The sequence below is a fragment of the Panthera leo genome, chromosome A3 (assembly GCF_018350215.1).
Source record: "Panthera leo isolate Ple1 chromosome A3, P.leo_Ple1_pat1.1, whole genome shotgun sequence".
Classification (NCBI taxonomy): domain Eukaryota; kingdom Metazoa; phylum Chordata; class Mammalia; order Carnivora; family Felidae; genus Panthera; species Panthera leo.
Window position 1 is genome coordinate 8,451,297 of NC_056681.1, and position 25,504 is coordinate 8,476,800.

General features: G+C 43.4%; 1 protein-coding gene across 1 annotated transcript in view; it reads left to right on the forward strand.

Moving 5' to 3' along the window:
* BCAS1 (brain enriched myelin associated protein 1) overlaps nt 1–25,504 on the forward strand; it is a 101,550-nt gene that overhangs the window by 56,397 nt on the left and 19,649 nt on the right. The window contains exons 5-10 of the mRNA XM_042930628.1: nt 20–178; nt 1,167–1,211; nt 3,651–3,785; nt 8,393–8,569; nt 15,045–15,086; nt 22,794–22,967. Of these exons, the coding sequence (XP_042786562.1) occupies nt 20–178; nt 1,167–1,211; nt 3,651–3,785; nt 8,393–8,569; nt 15,045–15,086; nt 22,794–22,967 (732 nt within the window). The remainder of the gene's footprint in view (nt 1–19; nt 179–1,166; nt 1,212–3,650; nt 3,786–8,392; nt 8,570–15,044; nt 15,087–22,793; nt 22,968–25,504) is intronic.

Here is a 25,504-nt window from a genome sequence, read left to right on the forward strand (position 1 = left end):
GACTCTGTTTGACACCTAGGACATAGTTGACAGCAAGGGGAAGGAAGGACAAGAGATCCCGACTGTGAGGTGCTCTGTCCCTGGGGACCCAGAGGAACTGGACGTTGCAAAGGAGGACCCCCAGGCAACAGATACAACAGAGAATCGTAATTCCATCATGAGCTTCTTTAAAACTCTGGTAAGTGTTTTCCTCCCCCTCTTTCCTCAATCCCATTGCTCAAAAGTTTGGTTAATTCTAAGAATAACACGTACTTGGATGTCATTGTATTGAATGGGGTACCATGATGGGGCAGCTGGAACACTGGAGAATGGGGACAAGAGGTGCCTTGCAAGGGGATCATGTCACATCAGAGCTGAGGACCACGATATGAACGTTGGGTGCCCAAACTGTGTGACATGAGCTGTGTTGTCATGGAACTCTACAGTAGTTTCAAGTCTTACGGTCATTGATCATAAACATAGTTGGAAAATAGCTCCTTGAGTTGTGGACCTATCAACGTAGTTTTGCCGCCCAAATGGCTGATAAAACTATAGAAATAATTCCCTATCTTGTTACCTCTAAATCTACTTTAACTGCATAGAGGCAAGGACCCGTGTCTTGTATTGCTTGCTTATCTCTGATTCCTCAAGGAAGCCACAGACAGTCACATGTCAGACATGCAAAAGAGGGCTGAATGAATGAATGAATGAATGATCAAACAGACAGCTGCAGGTGTGTTCGAGTTATTTCCAAAGTCCGAGACTAACTTCAAAAGGTAAAACAAGTCAACAGAACGTGCCACAAACACCAAAGGGTTGTGCGTTTCTTTGGATTGGTGGTAGAATTCATGGAAAATCCGTGGCCTTCCAGGAGGCAGTTTTGAATGTGGTCAAGCCCTTAGTGAATGTGTAAGATCTGATACATTTCGTTATAAAATATTAATGTATTTTAGCTTTTCTATACCTAGAAATTATCCAGAAGTCCGTGGTTTTCTACTGAACTTGGTAGAACTCCTTTCTACTGGAAAGGACTTCTCATTACATTCTTTACCAGCAGAGTGAATTTTACCACCACCCCCCAGAAAAAAAAAAAACAAAGACAAAAAAAAAATGTATCTATGAAATCAAATCACCTTACCTAATGAGCTAGCTATGAGTTTTAATATTTGGTTTTCTTACATTTTAAGGTTTCACCTAACAAAGCTGAAACAAAAAAAGATCTGGAAGATACGGTAGGTAGTTTGAAGGGTGTTCATGCTTGGGTTTGTGTGTAGAGTTGGGTCTGGGTTTGTGTCTGCTGTTTCGCGTCCTGAGTTTTGCGTGTGTGCATGTGTGTGTAGGCACGTGTATACTTACCTATATATTTAGTAATTGAAAAGTGCTATTAGACTGTCTTTAAAACATTTCATTCATGTCAACGATATTTTAATGAAAATTTTAGTGGAAAGCTTGAAATATATGCTAACTCTGGATATATAATGTCACAATAACCAGTTTCTTATATAAAGTAAGAACCGAATACCAGTAACCATATATCATGTTAGTCTTGTTAGCTGTGTATAGAGAGACCCAAGGAATATAGGAATAGGGTACAGAGTATGGAGTAGCCACTGGAAATGAGGAAGAAATGAGACTCAATTGGAAGTAGAAGGAAGCTGCCATATTTCCGGTTTCTAAAAAATACATTCTGTGTCTTTCATGTAATTTGAAAAGAATAAATCACCACAAAGGCAGTTGTTTGGTGAAATGAAATAGTCACCATTGGACTCTTGCCAAAGGAAGGAATGTTTAGAGTTAGAATGCCCTAGAGAGACCGAGTTTTTTCCTGTCTTCCTAGAGATTCAACCAATTCCCCTCAAAATAAATTTTGTTTGGATCAACTACTTTCTAGAGATGTTTTCCTTTACACTTGACAGAACTGATTATCCCTAATGGAACACATGGTTTAACTTTCACGGGAATCGGGAGGAAAGTTTAACTTGGTGACAGATAAGTGTCTTGGGTCCTCCTTTTGATAACGGCTTTGAAAGACACTGGGACCAAATAAATGGCGTGGCCAGCCCGATAACATCTGTTACCAATTTTCGAAGGGGCCAGGTTGTGAAAAGGATCCTGGAATTTATCTCAAGACCTGCGTTTGAGCTCCGGTCCTGCTATGTGGTAGCTGTATGATGTGATCCTAACCTATGTGAATCCAAATTTCAACGTCTGTCAAATCAGGACAACAAAAATTCCATCTCCCCCCCATCCCCCAGCATTGAATGAAAATATGACAATGCCTGGTAAACCACGGAATTCTATTCAAATGCAGGTGATCACGATTTCCATAACTGCTGCAAGACGTATTGAACCACCACTATTACATTTGTATTGTATTGATTGGTCCTTCCAGAATGTTCTTCTTATGTTAGAAAAAAAAAAAAAAAAATATATATATATATATATATATATATATATATGAGGCATCTACATGCATTTCCTTTAAAATTAGTCGTTTGCTGCAAGTCAGCTAGGGTCAAGTTCAATGAATAGTTGCGTCCAAATGTTTCTCTTTTGATTCCGTGTCTTGCATTGTTTAAAGTCACATAGTCAGCACAATAGGCTAAAAACAGTGGGGTATGTGGGCGAATTGTGTGGCTTCTCAAGTGACCTGATGGCGCTAATTCTCTTCCGCTGCTCATACAACAAGACTCTTCCCACCCCAGAATGGGTCCCAACTGCACGTACATAGCTGATAAAATCTCACTACCCTGCCCAGAGAGGTCAAGGTCACTGCTAGTAGAACTGAGTCTCAAAAGCGAGTTTGGTGAATGTAGGTTGTCTATGATACAAACAGATCCCTTTATACAAACCTGCCTTTTTAACATCCTTTCTACTGAAGTTCTTGGATCCTTGCATTTGAAACATCTACACCATTTGTCCATCTTCCCATCTGGCCCAGACGGTTTTTAGCACACTACACGCCCCACACAAAATCCCCCGCCATTTGTAACTCGAGTCAACAATTCTGAATGGTTGTCGCTGGGTTATTTCAGTTCCAATCTCCCCCCACCCCACCCCCACTCTGGCTCTGTGGACTGGCACACAGTAGACACTTTTTTTGCCGGAGAGATCTGCTCGTCTAGAAGTCAGCTGAAATTTTTATGGATGATACTGCTTCCCTGAGGTTTCTAATACTGAATGAAAGATCGTCTGGAGAAAGGAAGCCACTCAAGGCAGTGTTTGCCTTGACTCCAGGATGCAAAAATAAATTGGGTGTCTTCAGGTATTTTTTTCCTTCCCATGTGACAATAGCATTTAAATATTTAGTGCTGTCAAGTAGGGGCTGTGTATCTTCTTTAAATCTGAATATTTTATATCATATAGACAGAGCTTAAATGTCCGGTCCTTGTCTTTAGCAAGTCGTGTTAATCTGGGTCATTTAAGTAGGTCGCCCTGATGAAAACTAAGATGTGCTTGAAATGGACTGTGAATATACTGTGCAGCACATTGTCTCTGAGCGTTTAAGAAAAGAGAGTCATTCACGTGATGTGAATGTTGTGGTTTGGGGATGGGGGGTGCTGTCTCGGCAGTTAATTGTCAAAGCGTTTCAGTGCACTTAAAAACAATGGGAAAAAAATGGATTTTGTCTAAAAACAAAGTTCTAAGCTGTGACCGCTGTTGCCCAAAAGGCATCCAAAGCAGAAAGTGTCTGTGATGGACAAGCTGGGCAGAAGATCTGTGAGATCCAAGCTAAAGCCACCAAGAAAAAGCCCCTGCATAGCCCCAGGCTAGGATTCGCCTTTAGGAAATTCTTTAGGCATAAGGTCTGTATCTTGTTAAATGACAAAGAAAAAAAAAAAAAAAAAAAAAGAACCCTGGTCTTCACCACATGGTACAGGTGGCTGTCCCATGTCCTATGTCCCCTCAGCCCTGCTTCAGGGAAGACAGCCTTGTATGATTGGGATCATTAGAGGGCATTAAAGATTTTGCGAATCAAATTTCAGTGATTATTTTAAATCTCCATAGTTATAAATAAACATCTGGCTAGTTTCTTCCTAGTGTGGACCAGGGTTCTGGAATGATCCTTCTAACTCCGTGTTTCCCAAACGTCGAAAGTATGCATACCATCGCAATCATTTTTGTCAGATTTAGCACGGTTCAGTTGATCTTTTTTATTAAAATGGACTCAATTCCTATTTAAAGGTATCTTTAAAGAAAACTTTTATTACATCATACATGGAAAACTGGAGTCATTTTTCACAAAGAGGTAACCATTAATATGGCTAATTAAAAAATAATGACCTTCTAGCTACCTTGTTTGTGTTAAGCTCTGAATCCAATGCCTTTCTAGCTCCATTAAAATGCAATTTGCCAGCAATAGAAAAATGTTAAAGATATACCGGCACCAGACTGAGCTTTTCCCCGAATGTTCTCAGGAAGATTAAATGCGAGTTGAAAAAAGAAAAGTATTTTTGCCATTTTCATGTTATTAAGCGTTACATGTCCGCACAATCTAAAATTACCTGTGATGCCACCAATGGTATGCTTCCTACGCTTTGGGAAATACTCTTCTAACCTCAAGAAAATAACGTTGTCTTTCTGTGGCCTGTTCCCTCCATTTTCAGTATTAACCAAGCTCATCCTGAGCCCAAATAAAAGCCCAGACAGAACGAAACAGTGAATGAAGGCAGAGCAATTTCTATCTCCGTGTCCTTGGAAAGTGAGGACAACATAGAAGTTAGTTGTGAAGATTTCACTCTCAATTTCTAGGAAGAGACCAGTGTTCGTCTGAAACCATCAGTTAAGATCCCTGAATTGGGCCAGCATGCTTGGACATTGTTTATTTTATTTATTTATTTATTTATTTATTTATTTATCTATCTATCTATCTATTTTATTTTATTTTTTTTAAATATAATTTACTGTCCAATTGGTCTCCATACAACACCCAGTGCTCATCCCAACAAGTGCCCTCCTCCCTGCCCATCACCCACTTTCCCCTCTCCCCCACCCCCCATCTACCCTTAGTTTGTTCTCAGTCCTCAAGAGTCTCTTATGGTTTGCCTCCTTCCCTCTCTGTAACTTCTTTCCCCCCCCCTTCCCCTCCCCATGGTCTTCTGTTATGTTTCTCAAGATCCACACAGGAGTGAAAACATACAGTCTCTGTCTTTCTCTGCCTGACTCATTTCACTCAGCATAATACCCTCCAGTCCCATCCACGTTGCTGCCAATGGCGGGATCTTATTCTTTCTCATTGCCAAGTAATATTCCATTGTATATATAAACCACATCTTCTTTATCCATTCGTTGGACATATGTTTAAAACATCAACCATTCTCCACTAGGTTGAATGAACTTGTTAAAAAAACTTCCCCAGCTGGATGTTAGAGTCCCAGGACGGTGTATGCAAAGAAAGGCTCCATAGAAAGATCTCCTGGCTGCATCTGTTTTTGCATAAGCAAACCGTGTTATGAAGCCACGCTTTAATTTCCGTACAGGCTTATTTTGTTTTGTAAAGACAGAGAGGGTGGAGTGATAGAAATTACGGGGCGGGGGGGGCGGGGGGGGGAGGGTGGAGATTAAAAAGTGGTGCTACTCTGTGTGAGAGACAATTTGGTAATTGCTAGCGAAATGTGTCATAGACCTTATGCAAAGCAATCCAGCTGAATTCCCACCCAGAGCTTCTGTGAGGAGGGGGCCCTGAAAGTTTACAAAACGTATGACTTTCCCCCTCATGTCTGCATTTCATTAGGAAATTCATTTCATGCACAGCAAAGTTTCATGTCTCCAGAATCTCTTCCCTCCACACAAAGGGGACCACCCAAGTTCAGTATTCCTAAGGTTTCTCCCCCGATCATTGGTCTCACATCCTGCCACTGCCTTGCATTTCGGGCAAAGATAGGATTCGGGAAATACTGGCAAGAAGAGGTGCCCCTCCCTGGGATTCTGTAATGCCAACACAAGGACTGTAAGATTTTGCCTTGAGTTACGTTCAGTCTATTTTTTGTGTAAAAGTAAAGGAGATAACTCTCAAATGTTCTCAATTCTCATTTTTGCAGGAGTTTGGTAGAACTTACTGGCTTTTACCTCCTTTTTCTTCGTTTGTCATCCAAACAGAGAGAGAAATAGGGCCATTAAGACCAACCAGCCAGATTGTGGCATGATTATAGGAGCTGTGCCACTCACCCTCAATTTCATTGGAACCCAGGACAGAAAAGAGGAAATCCAAGCAAATTCAGGGATTAAACACCGTCTTCTGGTTTTGCTATTAAAAAAAAAATGCAGTGGTTACCAGTCGTGATCAACTCCTAGACTCATTTCTCTGTATCTCAATTTTTCTTTCTATAAGAAGAATTTTCTTAAAAATTTTTTTTTCTTGGTTTAAAAAAGTAGGGAGGCCAGGAGTTAAAAAGTGAAATAAGCTTATTGTTATAAATAATAAGAGTGTCAGCTTTGCTGAATCAGGATCTTTTTCTCTTGGCTTCGTCACATGCTATGCTTCGGAATCAAACTTTTTCACATGTTCTTCTAACATTGAACATGACAACATGCACACAAAGCAAGGCATTGTTTTAGGACTTTTTTTGCCATGCCCAGGAATGCTCCTCTCCCCACTCAGGTTTTCCTGATGTCCGCCCTCTCTGCAGGGCAGCTAAAATTTTAGTAGCTGGCTCATTTAATTCATAAGCTCTGCCATACGGTCATTGTTTTCCACTTCAGTGTAATGTTTATATCTTACTAACCCCTCTCCTCTCCCACACCCAGATGTGAAGACATATTAGGGAAGAAGGTAAGGTCATCTGAAATGCAATCTCCAAATCTAATGTTAGAATTTCATACGTGGGGTTGCCAGATAACCTACAGATACTCCGCCAAATTCAAATTTCAGATAAACAGCAAATAATTTTTTAGTATAAAGATAAATATGTCCCGGGGACCTATGTTCTGATGCCTCAGAATTTTTCTTTGTTGATCTGAAATGCAAATGGACAGGGTATCTTATATTCTCATTACTGAGAGTGTTTGCTGTATTTGGCCTATCTGAATCCATCCAGGAGATTGACTCCAAAAAACACAGAGTTTTTGTAATCTCTTCCATAATGCAGACAGAGTATTAATTCAGTTTATGCTGGCAGAACGCCATCTGGGGCACTTCGTTGGGAAGTGAGGAGATGGGTGGGCAAGGAGAAAAGACTACTAGTAGCCTATGACCCCATAGCCCAGTAAGGAGGGGCAGGGTGGGTAGAAACACAACATAACAGGATCCCGTGTAGACGTTGCTCTCCAGTCCTTTCTAGACAATTATTTAGCTATTTATTTAATGCCTATCTTATGCCAGACACTGGGCCTGATGGGAGCTAGGGATATAATGCTGACCAAAGCAATGGCTCTTACCCTCAGAGCTCATGGTCTGGCCAGGGAGGTGCCTATTCAATGAACAATTACACAAATATACTAGTTATATTATTCTATATATAATAGAGTTATCCTCTTGCGATGTTTTTTTCAAGGGTCTCTGGGTACTTTCCCAGTGTAAAGAGAAGAGGAGTACCCATCAGTTTCCCAATGAAACTGATGGGTGTAGATGTGTTTCTCAATTTTTTTGTCATTCTCACCTTCTGGCCATGAAGCTTTTTTTTAGACATTTTCTCCCTGGCTGCATACGATAGCACAGGGAGTGGGGAGACCTTAGTTCATTAGAGGCAAGGTATTATAGGGGAGCTGGTAAGAGTTTGGGTGTGGGTATCAGACTCCCTGGATTTTGATGTCAACTCTGCCCCCTTTTTAGTGTAGTCGTAGGGAAGTTTTTTTTTTTTTTTTTAACAACCTGGGACCAACATTTCCTTCACTGTAAAATGAACATAGTAATTAGTTCCTTCCTCGTAGAGCTATTGTTAGTACATTCAATCCCTTAGAGCAGTGCCTGGCACAGGTACCTTTTCTTAAAAGTTAAGTTTTATTAAAAGCTGCAAGTTGGAGATTATGTCCCTTATGCCTATACCTTCTTTATGTCCCTTATACCTCCTTTAATGTCTAATCTGGACTAGTGAAATATACGTTTATAATAGGAACGCGGATGTATCGGAGGTACCTCTTCAAGATGTTTTTACTGGTGGGAACATGACCAAAACCACTTGAAGGGCACTCGATATGAACTAACAACATTCTAACAGCAAAGTGCCTCCTACGAGCACCCTGATCCCTACTGACTTACAAGAACATGGTATCGTTTTTTGCAAAAGGAAAATAACTTGACTTTTTCCAAAATTTTAACACAAATCCACATTCACATAGAATATTTGCAAGTACAGAAAATTGTGAAAAAGAAAACTAACATGCATAACCCCAGCCTGTATTTATAAAAAAAGAACCCTTTTGCTTTTGGAATCCTGACCTCACTTTAATTTTTACTTCTTTTTTTACTCTACAGGGTGCTGAAAAGCCACCTGTCCCGTCACCTGACGTCCAGTCAGACAAAGCTAACTTTATATCCCAGGAGACCAGAGGGACGGCCAAGAATCCTACATCCTCTGAAACAGCGAAGGAAGCCCCCAAGGAAAAGGGGGCACCCACCTCTCTGCCTCTGAGCAAACTGTTCTGGAAAAAGGTAAGTTCTATTTTCAAGACTTGGGGACACTTTGGGGCTAGGAAGACTTGAGAAACTATTTCAACTGGGCCAATTCATGTGCTCACAAAGCACGCAGTTTATTTTTCTTCTCCCAAATGACTCAACTAGCCATTGAGTTGAAGACTTGTAATTTACTCCTGGGAAGAATGAAATGCCTGTCGTGTCATGTGCATATGTTTCACGGGAAAGGAAAGGAAATAAACAAGCAGATTTTTTCATTCTTGGAGTTATTCCGGCTCGTGACAGGCAGTTGTGGTATTTGGTGACTTCATTTTCTTACTAACATGGCTTAGTAGTCTGGCTTCTTCCTGGATTCCTCCGAGCACTCTCACTCCCGCGAGCTGAACCACCTCTGGGCTCCCTCCCTCTTTCCCCTGCAAGATATAATCTGTCATTAGGAACCACTAAGGCTCACTCTCCTTTTAGAAAACCAAGGTGTCCACCATTCTCCACCAGGGCAGGGCACACAGCGTGCTCTGTGATAGGGGCATTCACACCACCGTCCGATCTTTTTCCCTCTAGAATTAAGGTGGCGTGCAAGGGAGTGTGGTGGGTGGGGCTGAGTCAGTCTGAGAGCTATTCCTTGATCATCGTTGTTGAGCAAACCCCAGCTGCCACACATGTTCAGAACTCTTGCCTCTTTTAAATGTGGCCAAAGGATGAGCAAGAAGCCGTGGGTGAGACAGTGGAATATAATTCATAGAGCTGAAAGAGATCTAATTAGTAATTTCATCAAAACATCCACGCAAAACGTGCAAAACTTGGCACGCAATACAAGGCAGGTGATTAATACAGATGCCCCTGTGGTGTTCGTTGTATTCTTTGGTCCAGAATCCAGCTGGATTTCTGGAACTCTTCCCTGTTTGTTTTCTGTTGCACAGATATCTTTCTTCTGGGTCCTGCCCAAAACACAAACTCTAATACTTAATGAAAACTTTGGGTGATGTCATTTGGCATCCTGTTCTGGTCTCCTTCCTTCCCAGCCGCCAATTACTTACTTTTAAAAAAGCTTTTATCACCAATACAAGGCAGGGAACAGTTCCCGAGTGAATCAGATGTGCAGTTTGGTGGCCAGGAAGATGACTTAGGCAACCCGTACTCAAACATTTTTATTTAAACAATTATACATATTTAAAGTGCATTAGAAAAACTGAGCCAGCACATTAAACTCAAGATTTAATATATGTGTTGTTCAAGGTGAGACTATAGATGTTTAGCTTAAGAAGCAATCCTATTAAAAAGGAACTGTTACCTGATCATAAATTTGGATCCTTCAAGGAGCGACACTGAGACAGAATTGATGTGCAGTAGATTTATTGGAGGCAAGCGGCATGAAGGATAAAGGACAGGGGATAGGAGTAGGTAGAGAGAGACTTCACACCATAGTGAGGGTCTGACACAGGAGAAGAGAGACAGGGAAGGAAGGCGGAGAAGGTCAGAAAAGCCATGGACTCAGGGTGGCGCTGAGCCAACGGGAAATCCCAGAGCAGAGCTTGCCCACGAGGAGTCGTATGTTGAGCAAGAATGGCCCAGTACCCTGCCGTGCTCAGTCATTGCCTGGGAGCGTGGCCTCAACATTAACTCGGTAGCGGATGCCGAAGAGGTGTGGGTGGGAAGCTCTCCCAGCAGGGAAACGGCACACTCCGTGGCTGCCGCAGAAGGTACACGAAATGTGGCCAAGACCATGCAGGAGGCTGGCAAGTGACGGAAGTCTGAGGAACGCTGATTGGCGGCAGACAGATCTGACTCTGGGTCCGATGAGCCCGGATGAGCAGCCTCAGTTTCAAAATTTGTAAAATGCAAATAATAAGGGTACCTAGACGGAGAAATGAAGACTAGATAAAAAGAATGCCCACAAACCCCCTAACACCATGCCTAGCACAAAAGTGGCCGATGACAGGGGTCTGGGTGGCTCAGTCGGTTGAGCCTCTGACTCTCGATCTCAGCTCTGGTCACGATCTCATGGTTTGTGGGATCAAGCCCTGTGTCAGGCTGTGCACTGACAGCACAGAGCCTGCTTGGGATTCTCTCCCTCCCTCTCTCTCCGCTCTTCCCCTGCTCATGCACATGCCCTCTCTCTTTCAAAATAAATGAATAAACTTTCAAAAAAAGGTGGCCAATGAATTGTCCTTCTGACCTATGTCATTTGTCTCCTGCGTGTTCAGGAGGGGACACACTTCATCTTTCTATACCCTCCAGTTTGGAGAAGCTGCTAAGCTACTGAGCTTCAAATACTTTATTTTTCCTTATCTTTGGGGTCTCTGAGGGATATATTGGTTCCTTTTTGAAATTCAAGCTATTTCCATTGAAGAAAAAACAGGACCAGTTGACATTCATCCCCCTAATGATCAGATTTCATATAGGTCAGTCTCATTGGTTTTTTTCCTTTTCCTCGATTATCTGGCTTTATTTCTTGAGTAGATTATAAAAATAATGAAGAGACACTAAAACCCAGTCACCGGTAAATCTTGTTTTTCTTTCTTCCACCTAATCAGGAAGACAGCTCTAGATGAAAGTAAAACACAGGCAAGATTCACTCATGCAAGAGTATTTTTAGCTTCTTTCTTTGTGCTGAGTTTTTTTGTGCTAAGTGCTGGGTGCTAAGGCATTGAAAAGATAGAGCGAACAGACTGGTCCCCTTGTGTAGCTGAAAATCTCATGGGGGGATGTATGCTTTAGTAGAAAACAAAATGAAGACCTCTGTTTTCTTTAAATTAGAAAGCACTTGATTATAAAATCACTGTTGTAAAAATTTTTGGAAAAGAAACAAAGAGGAATGCTAGAGAATTTTGATATTTCCGCTAACCCAAGCTCTCTTTCTTCTCCTCTTGTAACTGAGAAGCTTTTACACAAACTGACTTTGAAGTGTGTGCGTCCACAATATGAGCATCAGAAATAAAATTCTCCCCTAACACGCTGTGGATATGAGATTATAAGTTATTTTGATTTATAGGCTTGATTGCGAAAGTCATTCTTATTATAAAACAAATATATCAAAAATAACCTTTGAGAAAATTAATTTCAAATGATGTTGTGTTTGCCAAAAACTGTTTCGAATCCAGTGACTGGACTACCTATGCCCTTTATTGTTCTGGGGTCTTTGGTATACCATTTGTTCTGTGACCTCCCAAAAGTTACTCAGCCTCTTTGAGTTTCTTTTTCCTCATCTGTTGAAGGAAAGGGTTGATCTTGAAAGGAAATAGATGATCTTGAAAATTTCTTGTACGTGGCAAGTCTTGCACAACAGACAGAATCAGAAAGTTTGGACACATTGCTTGACCACCGAAAGCCTCTGTTTTCCTTTGTGTAAGTAGGGACGTGTTCATCTCACTGTGTTGTTGTGACAGTCCGATAACTGTACCCAGAGAGACCCTCGGACATAGTAAGGGCTCCACGAACAGTTTTATCATCTCTTCAGGTGTGAACAGTTGCTGGTGATGATCTAAACATCCATGTGTGGCGTTTGATGCCAACAAAAGGCACAAAACAAGACTAAGGCTCGTTTGTACTGCTGTCGAAACACCTAAAGTCCATTTGGGGGAACAAGGCACATACACGTGCCTGCACTTGAAAGTGTGTGTGCACGTGCACCATTAGTAAATGCTGCATTTGAAATCTCTTCAAACGGGTATTTGAAGGTAGATGCACGTATACAATCCGTGTCCACGGCGCAAGAAGACGTATCTGGGAAGGTCGATTCCTTTCTCCCCTCCTCCTGCATAGTGTAAAGGTAAAAATAAACACAGGACTTAGACCAAAATGAACATAGGGAAGAGTTCTTAGCCCGGAAAGCAGCTTTCCCTGCTTTCCTTTGGAGGAGAGGAACGATGGTGTGGGAAAAATAATGGGAGCCCTGAAGTCAAAGAGACACATCATCAAATCTCAGCTCTGACAGTTACTGGCCGTTTGAATGTGATGGGGTGACTTGAATCCCCCCTGCTCCACTTTCCTCAGCTCTGGGGACAGACCGTGGCATCTACTTTCTGTGGTTAGTGGGAGGACTGAGTTGGAGAACGAATGCAAAGTGACTGGCCCTGTTCCAAAACGATGATGTTAGAATCTGGTGTTAATGTGTGGGGTGCAGGTTACAAATGCTGTGGGTGTTTAGAAAAGGGAGCAGTCGGTGTAGGTCAAAACAGACTGAGAGGACTTTGAAAATCCTCTGGATCCTCTGGGTTATCTACTTCAAACACAGATGCCTGCATTTGATCCCAGAACCCACGGGAATCCTGGTTAAGAGAGTCTGGCATATGGCCGGACAATTATGGAAGCACTTGAAAGGCGGGCCGAAACGTCTAAGCTTGAGGAAAGGTCTTAGGGCCACTGTGAAACCAGTGAACTCAGAACAGCTGTCACATGATCAAAATGATGCTTCCAGAAGACCTGCTAGCCACGGGATGTCTGTTAGCTTAAGTGCTACCATGTGATAGGATTTTAAAGAAACATCCTTTCACGAATGTGCTCTTCAAAGGACGGGATCCTTTGCTGTGCGAGTTTATACTGATGAGTTCAGGAGCTGTTTAGGCCCTCGTTCTCAGCAATATAAATGCCCAAGCAGGATCCTTTAGTTTCAAAGTGGGTTTTGGTTGGGATGGTGAAGGAGGCTGGACAGTCCGTAGGCTCAGCAGATAGCAGCCAGATGCCCAGTTCATTGAAGGAGATGAGAAGTTTCTAGTTTGAGATTTGAATGGGAGTCCTGCGCTCCATGTGGCTCCCGATTAGCCCCACACCCTCTTGTGTTCTTCTCATCGGAGAGCTTGGGAACCCAAGGAGCACCTGCCGGCCTGCTGAAATGGGACTTGCGCCGAAAGAGCCCCTCTCGTCTGCTTTGAAGTGAGCCGTTGCATCAGCAGCACCGTCCAGTTTTCGTTCTCGTCTTCCATCTGTCACACCGGACCCCCTGGCCGTGGGAAAGAGCGAATTGCAATTCGGTGCTGCTGGTTGCTCTGCCCGTGGGCTTTCTGCTCGGCGCGAAACGTAAAGAGGAAAGGGGGACACTGCCTGAAGCCTCCAGTTGTCATTGTGTGTTGAGCGCTGGTGCAGGTACCCCTTACATGTGAGATCCAGGCTCGGCTCACAGAACGGGTTCCGTAGAGCTACTGTTGATAAATGGCCCAAGCTGAACATCTCATCTAGAGAGAAAGCAAATCTGGCCGTGGAGAAGGAAGCTCACACAGCTACTACAAAGCGTGACTCAGACCCTTGACGTCTGAGGGTCTTGGAACTTGGTTCTTGGAACCACTTCGACCGCTCCCTAGCTGTACCACCTTGAACAAGTGTCTTCGCCTCCCTGTGGCTCCATTTCTGTCTACGTAAATGACGATCACCCTCCTGACCGCTTGGGGCCACTTCCAGTGCGATGGTGTGTACAAAGCCCCTGCACACACAAGGTAGATGCAGGTGTACGATCCGTGTCCACGGCACAGGGAGACGTATTTGGGAAGGTCGATTTCTTTCTCCCCCCCTCCTGCATAGTTTAAAGGTAAAAATAAACACAGGACTTAGAACAAAATGAACATAGGGAAGAGTTCTTAGCCTGGAATCCAGCTATGAACACCCTAAAATGATGGGCAAAATATTTGGTTCGTGTTTATTTTTCTGGAAAGGGAGTCCAGATCTGCCAAGCAGGTCTCAAAGCGGTCTGCGAACATCACCCCACCACAACCCCTCCCTGCCAAATTTAAGAACAACTGCAAAGATCATCTCCAAAGTTGAAGCTTCGCAAATGGTCGTCATGTAATGGTGGCCTCGACCTTTGACAGCACTGGGGCAATCGCTCCCCTCCTTGAGGCAGTCTGCGTATGACAGAATTACTGTAGGGAGGAATAGTGTTTGAAGTTGGGTGTGTTAGACCCCAGCCTTCTGTGCCTCCAGAGAAGGGTTCCAGCCGGATTCAACTTTGGCATATGATGCCACCGGCCTATGTTGAGGGCTGAAGCAGCTACCGATGCTGGCCACTGCACTACGGTCAGGATAAGGCCAAAGACCCTGCTCGTTACCTCACCACCTATTTGCTCTATGTGTACCATGGGATGGATGTCTCTGGACTTAACTGCCAGAATTTTCCTGAGCGGCTCATTTGTTTTTACCTGACAGCGACTGTGTCTTATGTGATTTTCATCAACAAGCAGAAAATGTTAAGGCAGACGTGTCACTGGCCCACAGCCGAGGCTGTGGTCTGTGTTTTCTGTAGCAACGCTTCTCCCCCACTCCATTCGTGTCCTGGCCGCGTCTGGGTATTTATTTTCCCTTCGTTGCATTTTCAAATACGTAACTATTTATCATCTTGCTGTACCGTGTGATCCCGCGTAAGTCTCTCTCAAGTTCTCTTTGGAACCAGGTGTGCGTAAGCAATTCAGTGTCCAAGAATGGCACCAGAGGGCTGTTGGCCCAAAGAACTCTCCATTTTTTGGTAACATTCTGACTCTTACTTTTGTTTTTATCTTCCCTTTAGTCAGTTAAAGAGGATTCAGTCCCCGCAGGTGCAGAGGAGAATGTAAGTTATGCGTTAAATGGCAGAACCATTTCATTCTCATCTTCCGCATGCTGGACCATTGGGCATTTCAGCTCTGGGGTCCTGTGTTCTTGCATTGCCCCAAGTGTCTCCCATCTGCCGTAGACTCTTTCAGCCTTTCATGTGATAAGGGACCAGTGGGGATAACATTGGGTGAATATTTGCAATGCCTATGAAATCAGCACAAACGAAATCACAAAGTCAGAGCATGCGTTTTTATAATTTGTCGTCATCCAGGGGCTGAAAGAGTCTATCACACTTAAGACCATCCTTCCACTTCCTTAAGGGGCAGTGATGCTGCCCCCTACGCTTCTTCTATCTTGATCGCTCTCTGTTTCCATGGCAACCCAGATTCTCTACTAACTGTGGGCGGTACCCAGGACAGATAGGTGCGTCAAGCATGAGAGCATCTTGCTGCACTTGATGCTAAGACTGTTGTTCTTGGGCGGGAGAACCGACTCCTTGGGTCTACATCTGGGAGACATAGGTTGGACCTCGCTGTCCAAACCCTCCAGACTGTGCGTTCATGTCTAAAGGGGATGGCTCCATAGAGGCACCGCAAAAATGCAGTTTTCCAAAAACATCTTCCAGGGAGATTAATCAATTGTCCTCATGAGTCAGCAGCTTTCTGCTCTGAATGGAGTACAGTCTTGGAAAATTTTACAAGTGGGGATAAGCGAGTTCACAGCTCCTTAAGATAGAAACCGATCATTATCGTTTTGCCAAAGCAAAATATGTTTGGCTCTTTCTAGGTGTCTCTTGTTTGCTAGCCTTGGAGAGAGCTTGTGTTTTCATTTTTATTTAATTGCTGGCATTGAACTGATGTTGAAAATCCAAGTCTGTTCCAGAAATGTTGTCTGTGATGTGGGATGGAAATTAGAATGCTTGTTACAATTCTTGCTAGGAGAAAGGTCTTTCAAATCTGCTTTTTTGTTATTGTAATTGTTTTTCTTTCCCTCCCCCCTCCCTCTTCCTTCCTTCCTTCCTCCCTCCCTCCCTCCCTCCCTTCCTCCCTCCCCCCACCTCTCCTTTCTTCCTTCCTTCTTTTCGTCCTTCCTTCTCTTTCTTTCTTCTTTCTTTCTTTCTTCCCCTTCTCTTATGAGTCAAACTTACGAGCTCAGCAAAGCCCAGATCTTTCATAATTCCCAAAAATTCTCATGAATTTACCAGCTATTTTCTATGGAGCCAAAGCCTCTATTTCAGCAACCTGTGAGGAGGAACAGTGTGAGTCTTTTCCTCCATGAACTTTACATTTAAAAGCTGCAGGTTAACCCTGGGGCATCAGTTAGCATTGAGGTTCTGAGTTTTTTGGAGAGAAACTTCGTTTTGGATGTTTCTGTGCCATTACCTGTTTGAGGAACCCCACATCAATGCAGGGTTGACCTCTGACAAAGAGGAAGTATTTCCTTTTCTAATGTGAAATTCGGAACAGAAATATAAACGTAAACTAAAGTCAAATTACTGATGCCAAAAGAGAACAAAAAAGCTGCTGAAGGTATCAAAGAAAGCAAAATATTTTCTCAAGAAAATGAAGATGCATTATGAAAATGGCTTTAGGTTACTTAGCCCTCAAAAGAACATTTCTGTTTTTAAGCTCCAGCATTTCTTTGTCTGCCTGTTAGTTGGAGGGATGAGGCTAAAAGCAGTGGGTCTTGGGCCCTTTATCCCTAGACTCTGCCCCCTCTTGGACCTCAGTTTACTCATCTCTTAAATGCCCACAATGATATTACCCACCCCTTAGGGTTCTTGCAAGAATTAAGTAAACAATGCATTTAACGTGCATGTTTCAGTGCCCAAAACACAGAAAGCATTCAGTAATTCAGGGGTCTGCAAACAGCAGCTCACAAGCCAATTCCAGCCCATTGCCGTAGGGCCCACAAGCTAAAATTGGTTTTTACATTTGGAATTTTTTTTTAACGTTTCTTTATTATTGAGAGACAGGGAGAGACCGAACAAGAGCAGGGGAGGGGCAGAGAGAGAGGGAGACACAGAATCCGAAGCAGGGTCCAGGCTCCGAGCTGTCAGCACAGAGCCCGACGCGGGGCTCGAACTCACAAACCACGAGATCATGACCTGAGCCGAAGTTGGACGCTTAACCGACTGAGCCACCCAGGCGCCCTGGTTTTTACATTTTGAATCATTGAAATAACTGAAAGAATAATATTTGTGGGGGGGGAGGTGGTGCATAAAAATTTCACCAACTTCACATTTTACTGTTTATGAATAAAGTTTTATTAGAATACAACCACACTCATTCATGTGCATATCACCTGTGGCTGCTTCCCCGCTTCAATGGCAGCGTAGAGTGAGTGCTCCCAGTGATCAGAGATTGTATTTCCTCGAGCAATTCCACATCCTTAAGTGCCCACGTCGAGTGAAGGCATGCATGAAATAATTAGTTTAATTTCCTCCTCCCAAATAAGAGAGATGGCATTAATCAAAACAACGTACAGTTAAAAACAGAACTATTAAGTGTGATTAACCATACTATGAGAGTCCTATCTAGCGACGTCTGGCTAGAATATGGTTGGTTCGTTTTTGTTTTGTTTTGCTTTTTTAAAAACCTGTGGAAGTTTAGCGCTTTTCCTAGAATGTGCTTCGGGTCCTATCAGAAATAAAATCTGCTACAGAGACTAAAGAATCATTCCTCTGTCATCTGAGAATATTTTGGCCCTTGCTTAATTCAATTAATGTGCTAGCTAATGGGGGAAAAAATCTTTCCCTCCCAATGACCTATACCATCAAGGAAATAGGTACTTCTGTTTTTTACCTCTCTTAGGAAGTAACCTCATGGTTGCAAGTGAAAGAAAACCCAACCCAATCTGGATTTGTTTTTGAAAAGGAATTTATTGGCACTCATCACTGGGAAGCAGAATTGGTTTTAAATAAGTCTTGATTCGGGGCTTTCCTGTGGCTCAGCCTTCCTGGCCTGCCTACATTTCCACCTTCCGATGTCACGTCGCCCAGGTCTGAGCAAAGGAGAGATTGGTCCAGTACAAACTCTGCCTGTCCTAGAATCTGTTCTCCTTCATGGACCTACACGGATTCACGTGCTCTATTAATCAGCTTTGGCCAGATTTTGGTGCAAAATCGAAGCCCCACACTGCAGTGGCTTTCAATAGCAAGGATTCTTGTTTTCCTCATTCAGGCTATGCGGCAGCTGTGGGTTCTCTGTGGCTGATCCATGTGGCTCCTTCCTGCTGAGATCTAGACTGAGAAAAACAGCCCCTTCAACAAGGATGTGCAATTGTAGTGACCAAGGGAAGACAGTGCCAGGGGTGAACCATGCAAGGGCTCTGAGACCTTCCGCTCAGTCCGGCTTTCCATCACATCTGCTCACGATACATTTGCCAAAGCACGTCACACAACAATGGGCACAGATCTATAAGCGCTGTACAGGAAGCCAGAGTGAAAAATTGGGAAAATAATACATTCTGCCACATGTTCCCATCCCTAAACTCATATGGCCAATGAGCTAGACCATGTGGATTGGCTTAGATCTGCTCAAGCAACTTCAACTTATGCAGTCTTACAGTTAGGGCGTATTGTTCCCCCAAAGCAAAATGGGGGTTCCATGAAGAGAACGAAGGAGAATAGTTCCTGGGTTGAAAAAGAAAATCTTCGCCCAGTCTTGGTAATCAAATAATCGTGTTATAAATTAAATCAGACAGCATCTTAAAGAGATTCGAAAGTAACAACTGTTAGTATCAATATTTTTGTATTATGGGTGAAGTTTAGGTGGAAGAAATCTGTTTTGCTGTAAATCAGTCTCCAGAACTCGCAGTTCTAGTGAAAACTGTATAATCCAAATGCCAAAAGTAACGATGGTGTAATCTTTGAGGCAAAAAGTGGAAACTTGCTGAAATGTGTGTTCTCTGTCTTAAATGCACTAGCTGTCTTCATGCAAAGTATAATATCCCCTAATGAAGTCAAGCCAATCCACGCGGAAGTATAGCACACATCTGATTTTCACCGCATCCGTCATGCCCCAAATTAAAATGTGCAGATGCAGTTATATATTCTAAAGAAGGAGCGACTTCTTCCAAAGCCTTGGCTGGAAGGATATCGGAAAACTATCCGGACAAAAATCAAATTCTATGTCTGTATATGCAAATTAGCTCCTCACTCAGCTCAAATCCTTCTGGATTTCCACACTGGAAATCGGTGGATTTTCCTTGGCTGCTGAAAGCCAATTTCTTGGCCTGACTTCAAAGCTAATGGGACTCTCTAGAAGTATCGCCCACATCAGCCTTTTTTTTTTTCACCTACCGAAATAGTTATGTTTTGAAGAATGGACTCTGGCCTAGGATTTATGAGTTGATACCACTTGCCATTTGTAAAGGCCCAGCAAGAAAACCATTGGCAATCGAAAGATTGATTGATGAGGTTACCATACAGTCTGATTATTTTATTATGTAATTTTCCCTCCAGGCCCTTACATACAAAAAAAGGAACTCGCTGCTTCAGAGACAGAATAATTCTGAACCCAGATTCAATGAGTCAGACTCTGGTCATTACCGACCTCAGGGTTATTTCCCATTTCTCCACCCTTTTCCCCATGATCTCAGGCAAGGTTGGCAACTACCATACCCACAAAGTATTTGATCATTATTAGTCTAAAACAGTACTCCCATTTTTTTTTCAACAACAATTTGTCTAGGGGTAAGGATGTGACAACTTCTGGCCAGTGCAATGTATGCTAAGGTAGGGAATCAAAATACAGACGTTCGTTTGGAGGAAAGCTTTTGCTGGGAACTTCCTCCATTTTTTAAGACATTGGGTTGAGGATGTCATGCCTGGAACTGTGGCAGCTACTTATATATCCATGAGGTAACAAATAAAAGAGTGAAAATCCAGCATGCCAAAGATGGGAGAACCAAAGGATAGAAGGAACCCATGTTTTTAAAGACATTGTGGAGCCATAGAACCAATCCTAGAACTTCCTACTTTCAGACTGGTTCTGTATCATTACTGGTTAAGCCATATTAGGTATTGGGTTACCGGTCCACAACTCCATCCCCATTGAAATGGCTACTTACCTGTGCTATGACTTTGGCCAAGCCGTTCAGTCATTCACATTCTTCATCTATAGGATAGGGACAATGTTATCTTACTCTGAGCTCTTTAATAATTCAATAACTATTCACTGGGGGGATATATTAAAAATACTCTGCACGATGTCAGGCATGGTAAGAGGTGGTTATTAATATCATCTCTAAAAAATGGGCATGTGCATGGCGGGTGATTCCACATTATTCAGGCCCATGAAATAAACAGCTCTCATAATAGCTCAAGTAACAGCCAGTGGTGTTAACTGAGTGCTTGTTATGTGTCAGGCACCGTTCTAAGAGCTTCACGTGCACTTCCTGGGTTTAATTTTGCAAACCACTTTCTGATGTGTATACTGTCCCCGTCGAGAAGATGGAAACCCCATCGTCTCGATGTCAGGATGTTGAGTAGGGACCTCTGTTTAGAGCCTCCGTAAGGGGTGAGGTCAAGACTTGGAGCCAGGAAGGCACTGCAGGCTGATCTCGTGATCACTAGGTCAGACCGCCTGCCTGTCAGGGTCACCCCGGGACCCTTGTGGCTGAAGGTTCTTTTTCAGAAATGCAACTGAACTGAACCAGGCCCAGATATGGAAACCCATGACCACGTCTGACCACCACTCCCAGTATGTCACCTGGCTTCAATCTCATCCTGGTTTCCCAAGATGGGCCTGGGTCAGGGCAAGGCAGCCCTGCAGCAGGAGAAGCCTCTTCCCAAACATTTGCTGTTTGGCTGTCCAGTGCTTTCATTCTTCCTATGTCTTAAGATGGGACAACTTGGCTTGTGTTCACCCCAGCCCCTGCAGCTCCTTGTTCTCTTATGGTCAATCCATGCCGACCTCCCCTGCTTTGCGTCCTTCAGACTTTCGAGTTGATGACTCCCCAGATCGATTGATGACTTCCCCGTATCTTTGTCGACAGACGGAAGATGCTCGAAGTCATGCTGATGTGTTATGAAATGGAAGGCGGGGAGAGACGGCTGTGATTCAGTTGCTATATTTCAGGCTGGTTCCTCATGCTGATTGGTTAACGGGCACCTCCCTGCTTCGGTTGACAGTGCAGAAATTCAGGGTCTTTCTCAGTCTGGATCCCTGGGGTCACGGGCAAACCAATGGTATATTCTGGATGAACGGAAGGAAGATGATTTCTCCACAGGCATGCTGTGTTTCTAGAAATACCTAAGTTGCCTCCCCCCAACTCCCTGACAGCAAGAACAAGATTCCGAGGAAGGGACGGCGCCTGGCACCAGCAAAGACAAATGCACAGATAACTTTGGCTCTAGAGCAACTGTCTGTGAGGCAGGGGAAGGCAAGCGTGTTGTGCAAAGGGCCGGGCAGTAAATATTGCAGACTTTGCAGGCCACATGTGGTCTCTGTTGCCTACTTTTTCATCTTTTAAAAAAGCATTTTACAACCCCTTAAAAATGTAAAATCCATTTGTAGCTCGGGGCCATACTAAAATAGTCTCTGGGCTGGATTTGGGAGTAGCTTGCCAGCCCCTGCCCGAGGAAACCAAAAAAGAAATTATGAAGCCCTCTCAGGGCCAATTAAATCTGTTGCAGGGATCAGTGCGAAAGCAGAAACTGTTCCAGATGTGACTGGGGCACAGCACAAATGGGGTGAGGCGATGCAAAAAACAGAATTTGGAATCAGAGTGCAGGTGAATGGGATCTTCCATCCAAACCCTGCATTGCTGGCCATCTCTTGTCCCCCATGGACATCCAGGGGGCACTGAGCTCACTAGGTACCTCACTGGGGGCCGTAAGGAACTTGGCCAATTATCTTGCCAAGTTTGGTTTTCTTCTGAAAGCGTGAATTTCAGTAAAGAAACAATGGCAAATGACCGGCCCTGGGGTGGGGTGGGAAGTAAGTTTAGGAGGAAGCCCAGTCTGTTCAATCCAGTGTGGCTTTCATCCTATCCTTTCCGCAGAGACGACGAATTCTCCACAGTTGCAGGTAAATGTAGGGCACGTGATGGGAGATGTCACGGTCACCGTCTCTGAGGGTGGACCCTTAAGGAAACGATTCACTCCTGATTTTTACACAGGCTAGGTGTAGGTCACCTTGATGGCAGACCAAAGAGGCGGGCCTCCTGGAAGGGAGGGGCGTTGAGTATGTGATGGACGGCAGTCCCCAAGAGGGGCTTTCTGTCGAAGCCTTGAACCTCAGGCAGGAGGAATCTCGCTACTCCCAAGTCAGTGGATTTGGCATTTTTTTAGAAGTTGGCTGTTTGACAGCACATTATATGGCGGCACCTGGGTGGCTCAGTACGTTGAACATCTGACTCTTGATTTCGGCTCAGGCCATGATCTCATGGTTCATGAGATCGAGCCCGAGTCTGGCTCTGTGCTATCAGCAAGGAGGAGCCTGCTTGATTCTCTCTCTCCTTCTCTCTCTCTGTCCTTCCCCTGCTGGCATTCCCTCTCTCTCTCTCTCTCTCTCAAAATAAATAAATATAAAAGAAAAAGAAAGCCCACTATATGACATGAGCATTACTTCTGGAAGATGTGCCTGCGTAGAAATGATCGTTGGCTCAAACCTGTAGCTACTCTGTGAAGAAGGGGGGACCAGGACCCCACTTCCTAAAGCCTCTTTTGGGGAATGTCTTTTTATTCACTGTCTTATTACCTGGCAAAATAATCCAGGTGGTGTGTGAATCACCAGTAGAGGTTGTAAAGTCCGAGGAAGTAGAATCAGCCTTACGAACGGTGGATCTCAACGAGGAAGGAGATACCACACCTGAACCCACAGAAGTAAAACTCAAAAGAGACGACCCCAGACCACCAAGAACCTCCCTGATGGCGTTTCTCAGACAAATGGTAAGCCACCTGCTTCCAGCACAGGAAACCTGAAATACCCAGATCAGCTTCCGAGAGCGAAGGACCCGAGCATCGTAGGTGGGGTGAGACACAACTGTGGGTGGTGTAGATGGGATATAAGTGGAATCTGAAAATTCGCTTTCATCCCTCTGACTCCATCACAGAGAAAGTCTCAGGTTATTGCTAATATTCCTTAATCTCTCCTTGACTCCTGCCAACTCCCTCTTTAACAAAGACAGAGCTGGCCTTGGGTCCTGAGCTGTGGTAGCCAACCGCACCTACCTGGAAGTCAGTATTGTTGTTCACTTTTAATTTAATTTATTTTTAAAGTCTCCTTCTGTGTATGGCAAATGATATTATTTTTCTCATTATGGTAATGACATGCTGTTTCCTTTGAAAATCTGTATATTTACATAAAGAACATAAGGCATTGTTTAGAGGACCAGGTAATAAATAGGCCAAGTTACATGTTGACGTTAGAAAAATTCTGAAAGTGACATGTGAGTCACACAAATGTGGACAAAGCCGATTTATAAATAGTTCCAGTTATAAAGTGGCAACCTAATTTCTAATAGCGAGCACGTACAACTCGTTCCGTGCTTTTAGCTTGTATAAAATGGAAAGAATGTGGGCAGACGTGTTTTGGTGTCTATGAAGTGTCATGTACATGAAATAACTAAACATCCAAGAACTTAAATAATATAATGCAACAAAACCCAACTTGGTTGGAAGACAAAAAACAAAAACCCATGTAAAAGGTCATTGGTTTAATTCTCTTTTAATGAAAAACAAGAATTTCATTATAGTGTGCCGTTATTTTCAGGAGTCTTTGGGAGTTTAATCCTTTGAGAGAGCAACTCTCTGGTTTCACAGGCTCAGCCTGTTAAGAAGTTCTTTCTGGTCCACAACACAACACAACACAACACAACACAACACAGCACCACACAGCACAACGCAAAACCCATGCCAATGGGAGCTGAGGCATATTAAGGAGAACCCTGCCAGAAATTGTTGACAGGATTCATTTTCTCTTATCAGTGGATTCTCAGAGAGTAGGAAGTATACAGTAAGTAGCAATCAGCCTGTATGGCTGGGACTCCATGTACATTCCTTGTCATTTACTCTGCAATTTGGCGCTAAAAATGGGGATCAAGATCTGAGATTTTTCAACCAATTTTTATGCTATGTCAGGAAAGAAAAGAACATTTGGCCCGTTTCTGGCAACCCATCTACATTACAAATGGGATCCCCAAATAGCTCATCATAACATTGAGAGCGATCCAACTTTCCCATTTCTGGATGGAGTTGAGAGATACCCTCCCCCACCTCCCCGATAGCAAAGAGCATGATTTTCTCTTCCAAATAACCAACCTGAGACTTCTTTACTTAAAAGACAAGAAAATGCAAGAGATTCCAAATAAGGCATGAAAGACATCTAAACCACTCACTACATCCGTTCGAAACAAATCCTTAAATTCTAATGAGGTCTCACATTACTTAAATTCATCCTCCAGAGCTATCCTTTAGAGGTTTCTCGGGGATATTTTCTAGCAATACAACCTGGGTACCTCTGAACTGTTAGGGGAACAAACTGGAAACAAAAGAGTCTTTTCTAATTAATTCTCCCTAGGACAGGGATAGGAGTAGAGGAAGACACATTTTTCCCCAGCAACCCTCAGTGGATTCATAGCATCAGGTCTTATAACGTCCATTGTTCTTAGTATCTACCGTGCATAGAAAGAGTTATGTCTGGAAGCCTGAACATTCTTCCCTTCTATTAAGGTTTGAACTCCAAACCTTCCATGATTTGGGGGATTCTTCCTAAAAATTCCAGATATCCTAATGATTTTTGTCTTGCAGTCTGCTTTGTTTTCCTTATAACAATATATTATCATTGTGAATAATTCAAATACACAGAAGACATGGCTTTCCAGCTCACCACATCCCCATCACTTCCTCTTGTCACACCCAGCCCAGTTCTCTCATTTATGTCACTGTCCCTGTCCCTCGGGGTATTTGGGGTTGCATCCCCAATGTAAAGCCACCTCGTTCTTTACAGCAACTTCACTGAATCCCATCGTCTAGATTTATCGTACTCAGATTAACCATTGCTCTCTTGATGGACATTTGATTTGTTTCCCATTTGTGGGACTTCATTTATGTATTTATTCAGCAAATAATTGTTGAGTACCCCCTACATTCTAGACACCGGGATACAACAGTGACCATAAATAGACGTGGCCCCTGTCCTCATAGAGAATAAGGCCTAATAAGGAAAACGGGTGTTTATTTTAATCCTAGGCCATAGGCAGTGAGCACACACCATGTGTCTCACACACACGATCAAGGTGCTTTGCGGACCTGCATGAACGTCCTTGTACACTTACCTTTATGCCTCTGTGTCATTATCCCCACAGCATGCAATCTTGGCTGTTGGCTTCAGCAATCGTTTTCAGGAAACACTTTTAGCTAACGTTTCATGACTTCCAAACTAATCTGAAGTGCGGATTTATGCAGTAAATCCAAACCAAACCCTG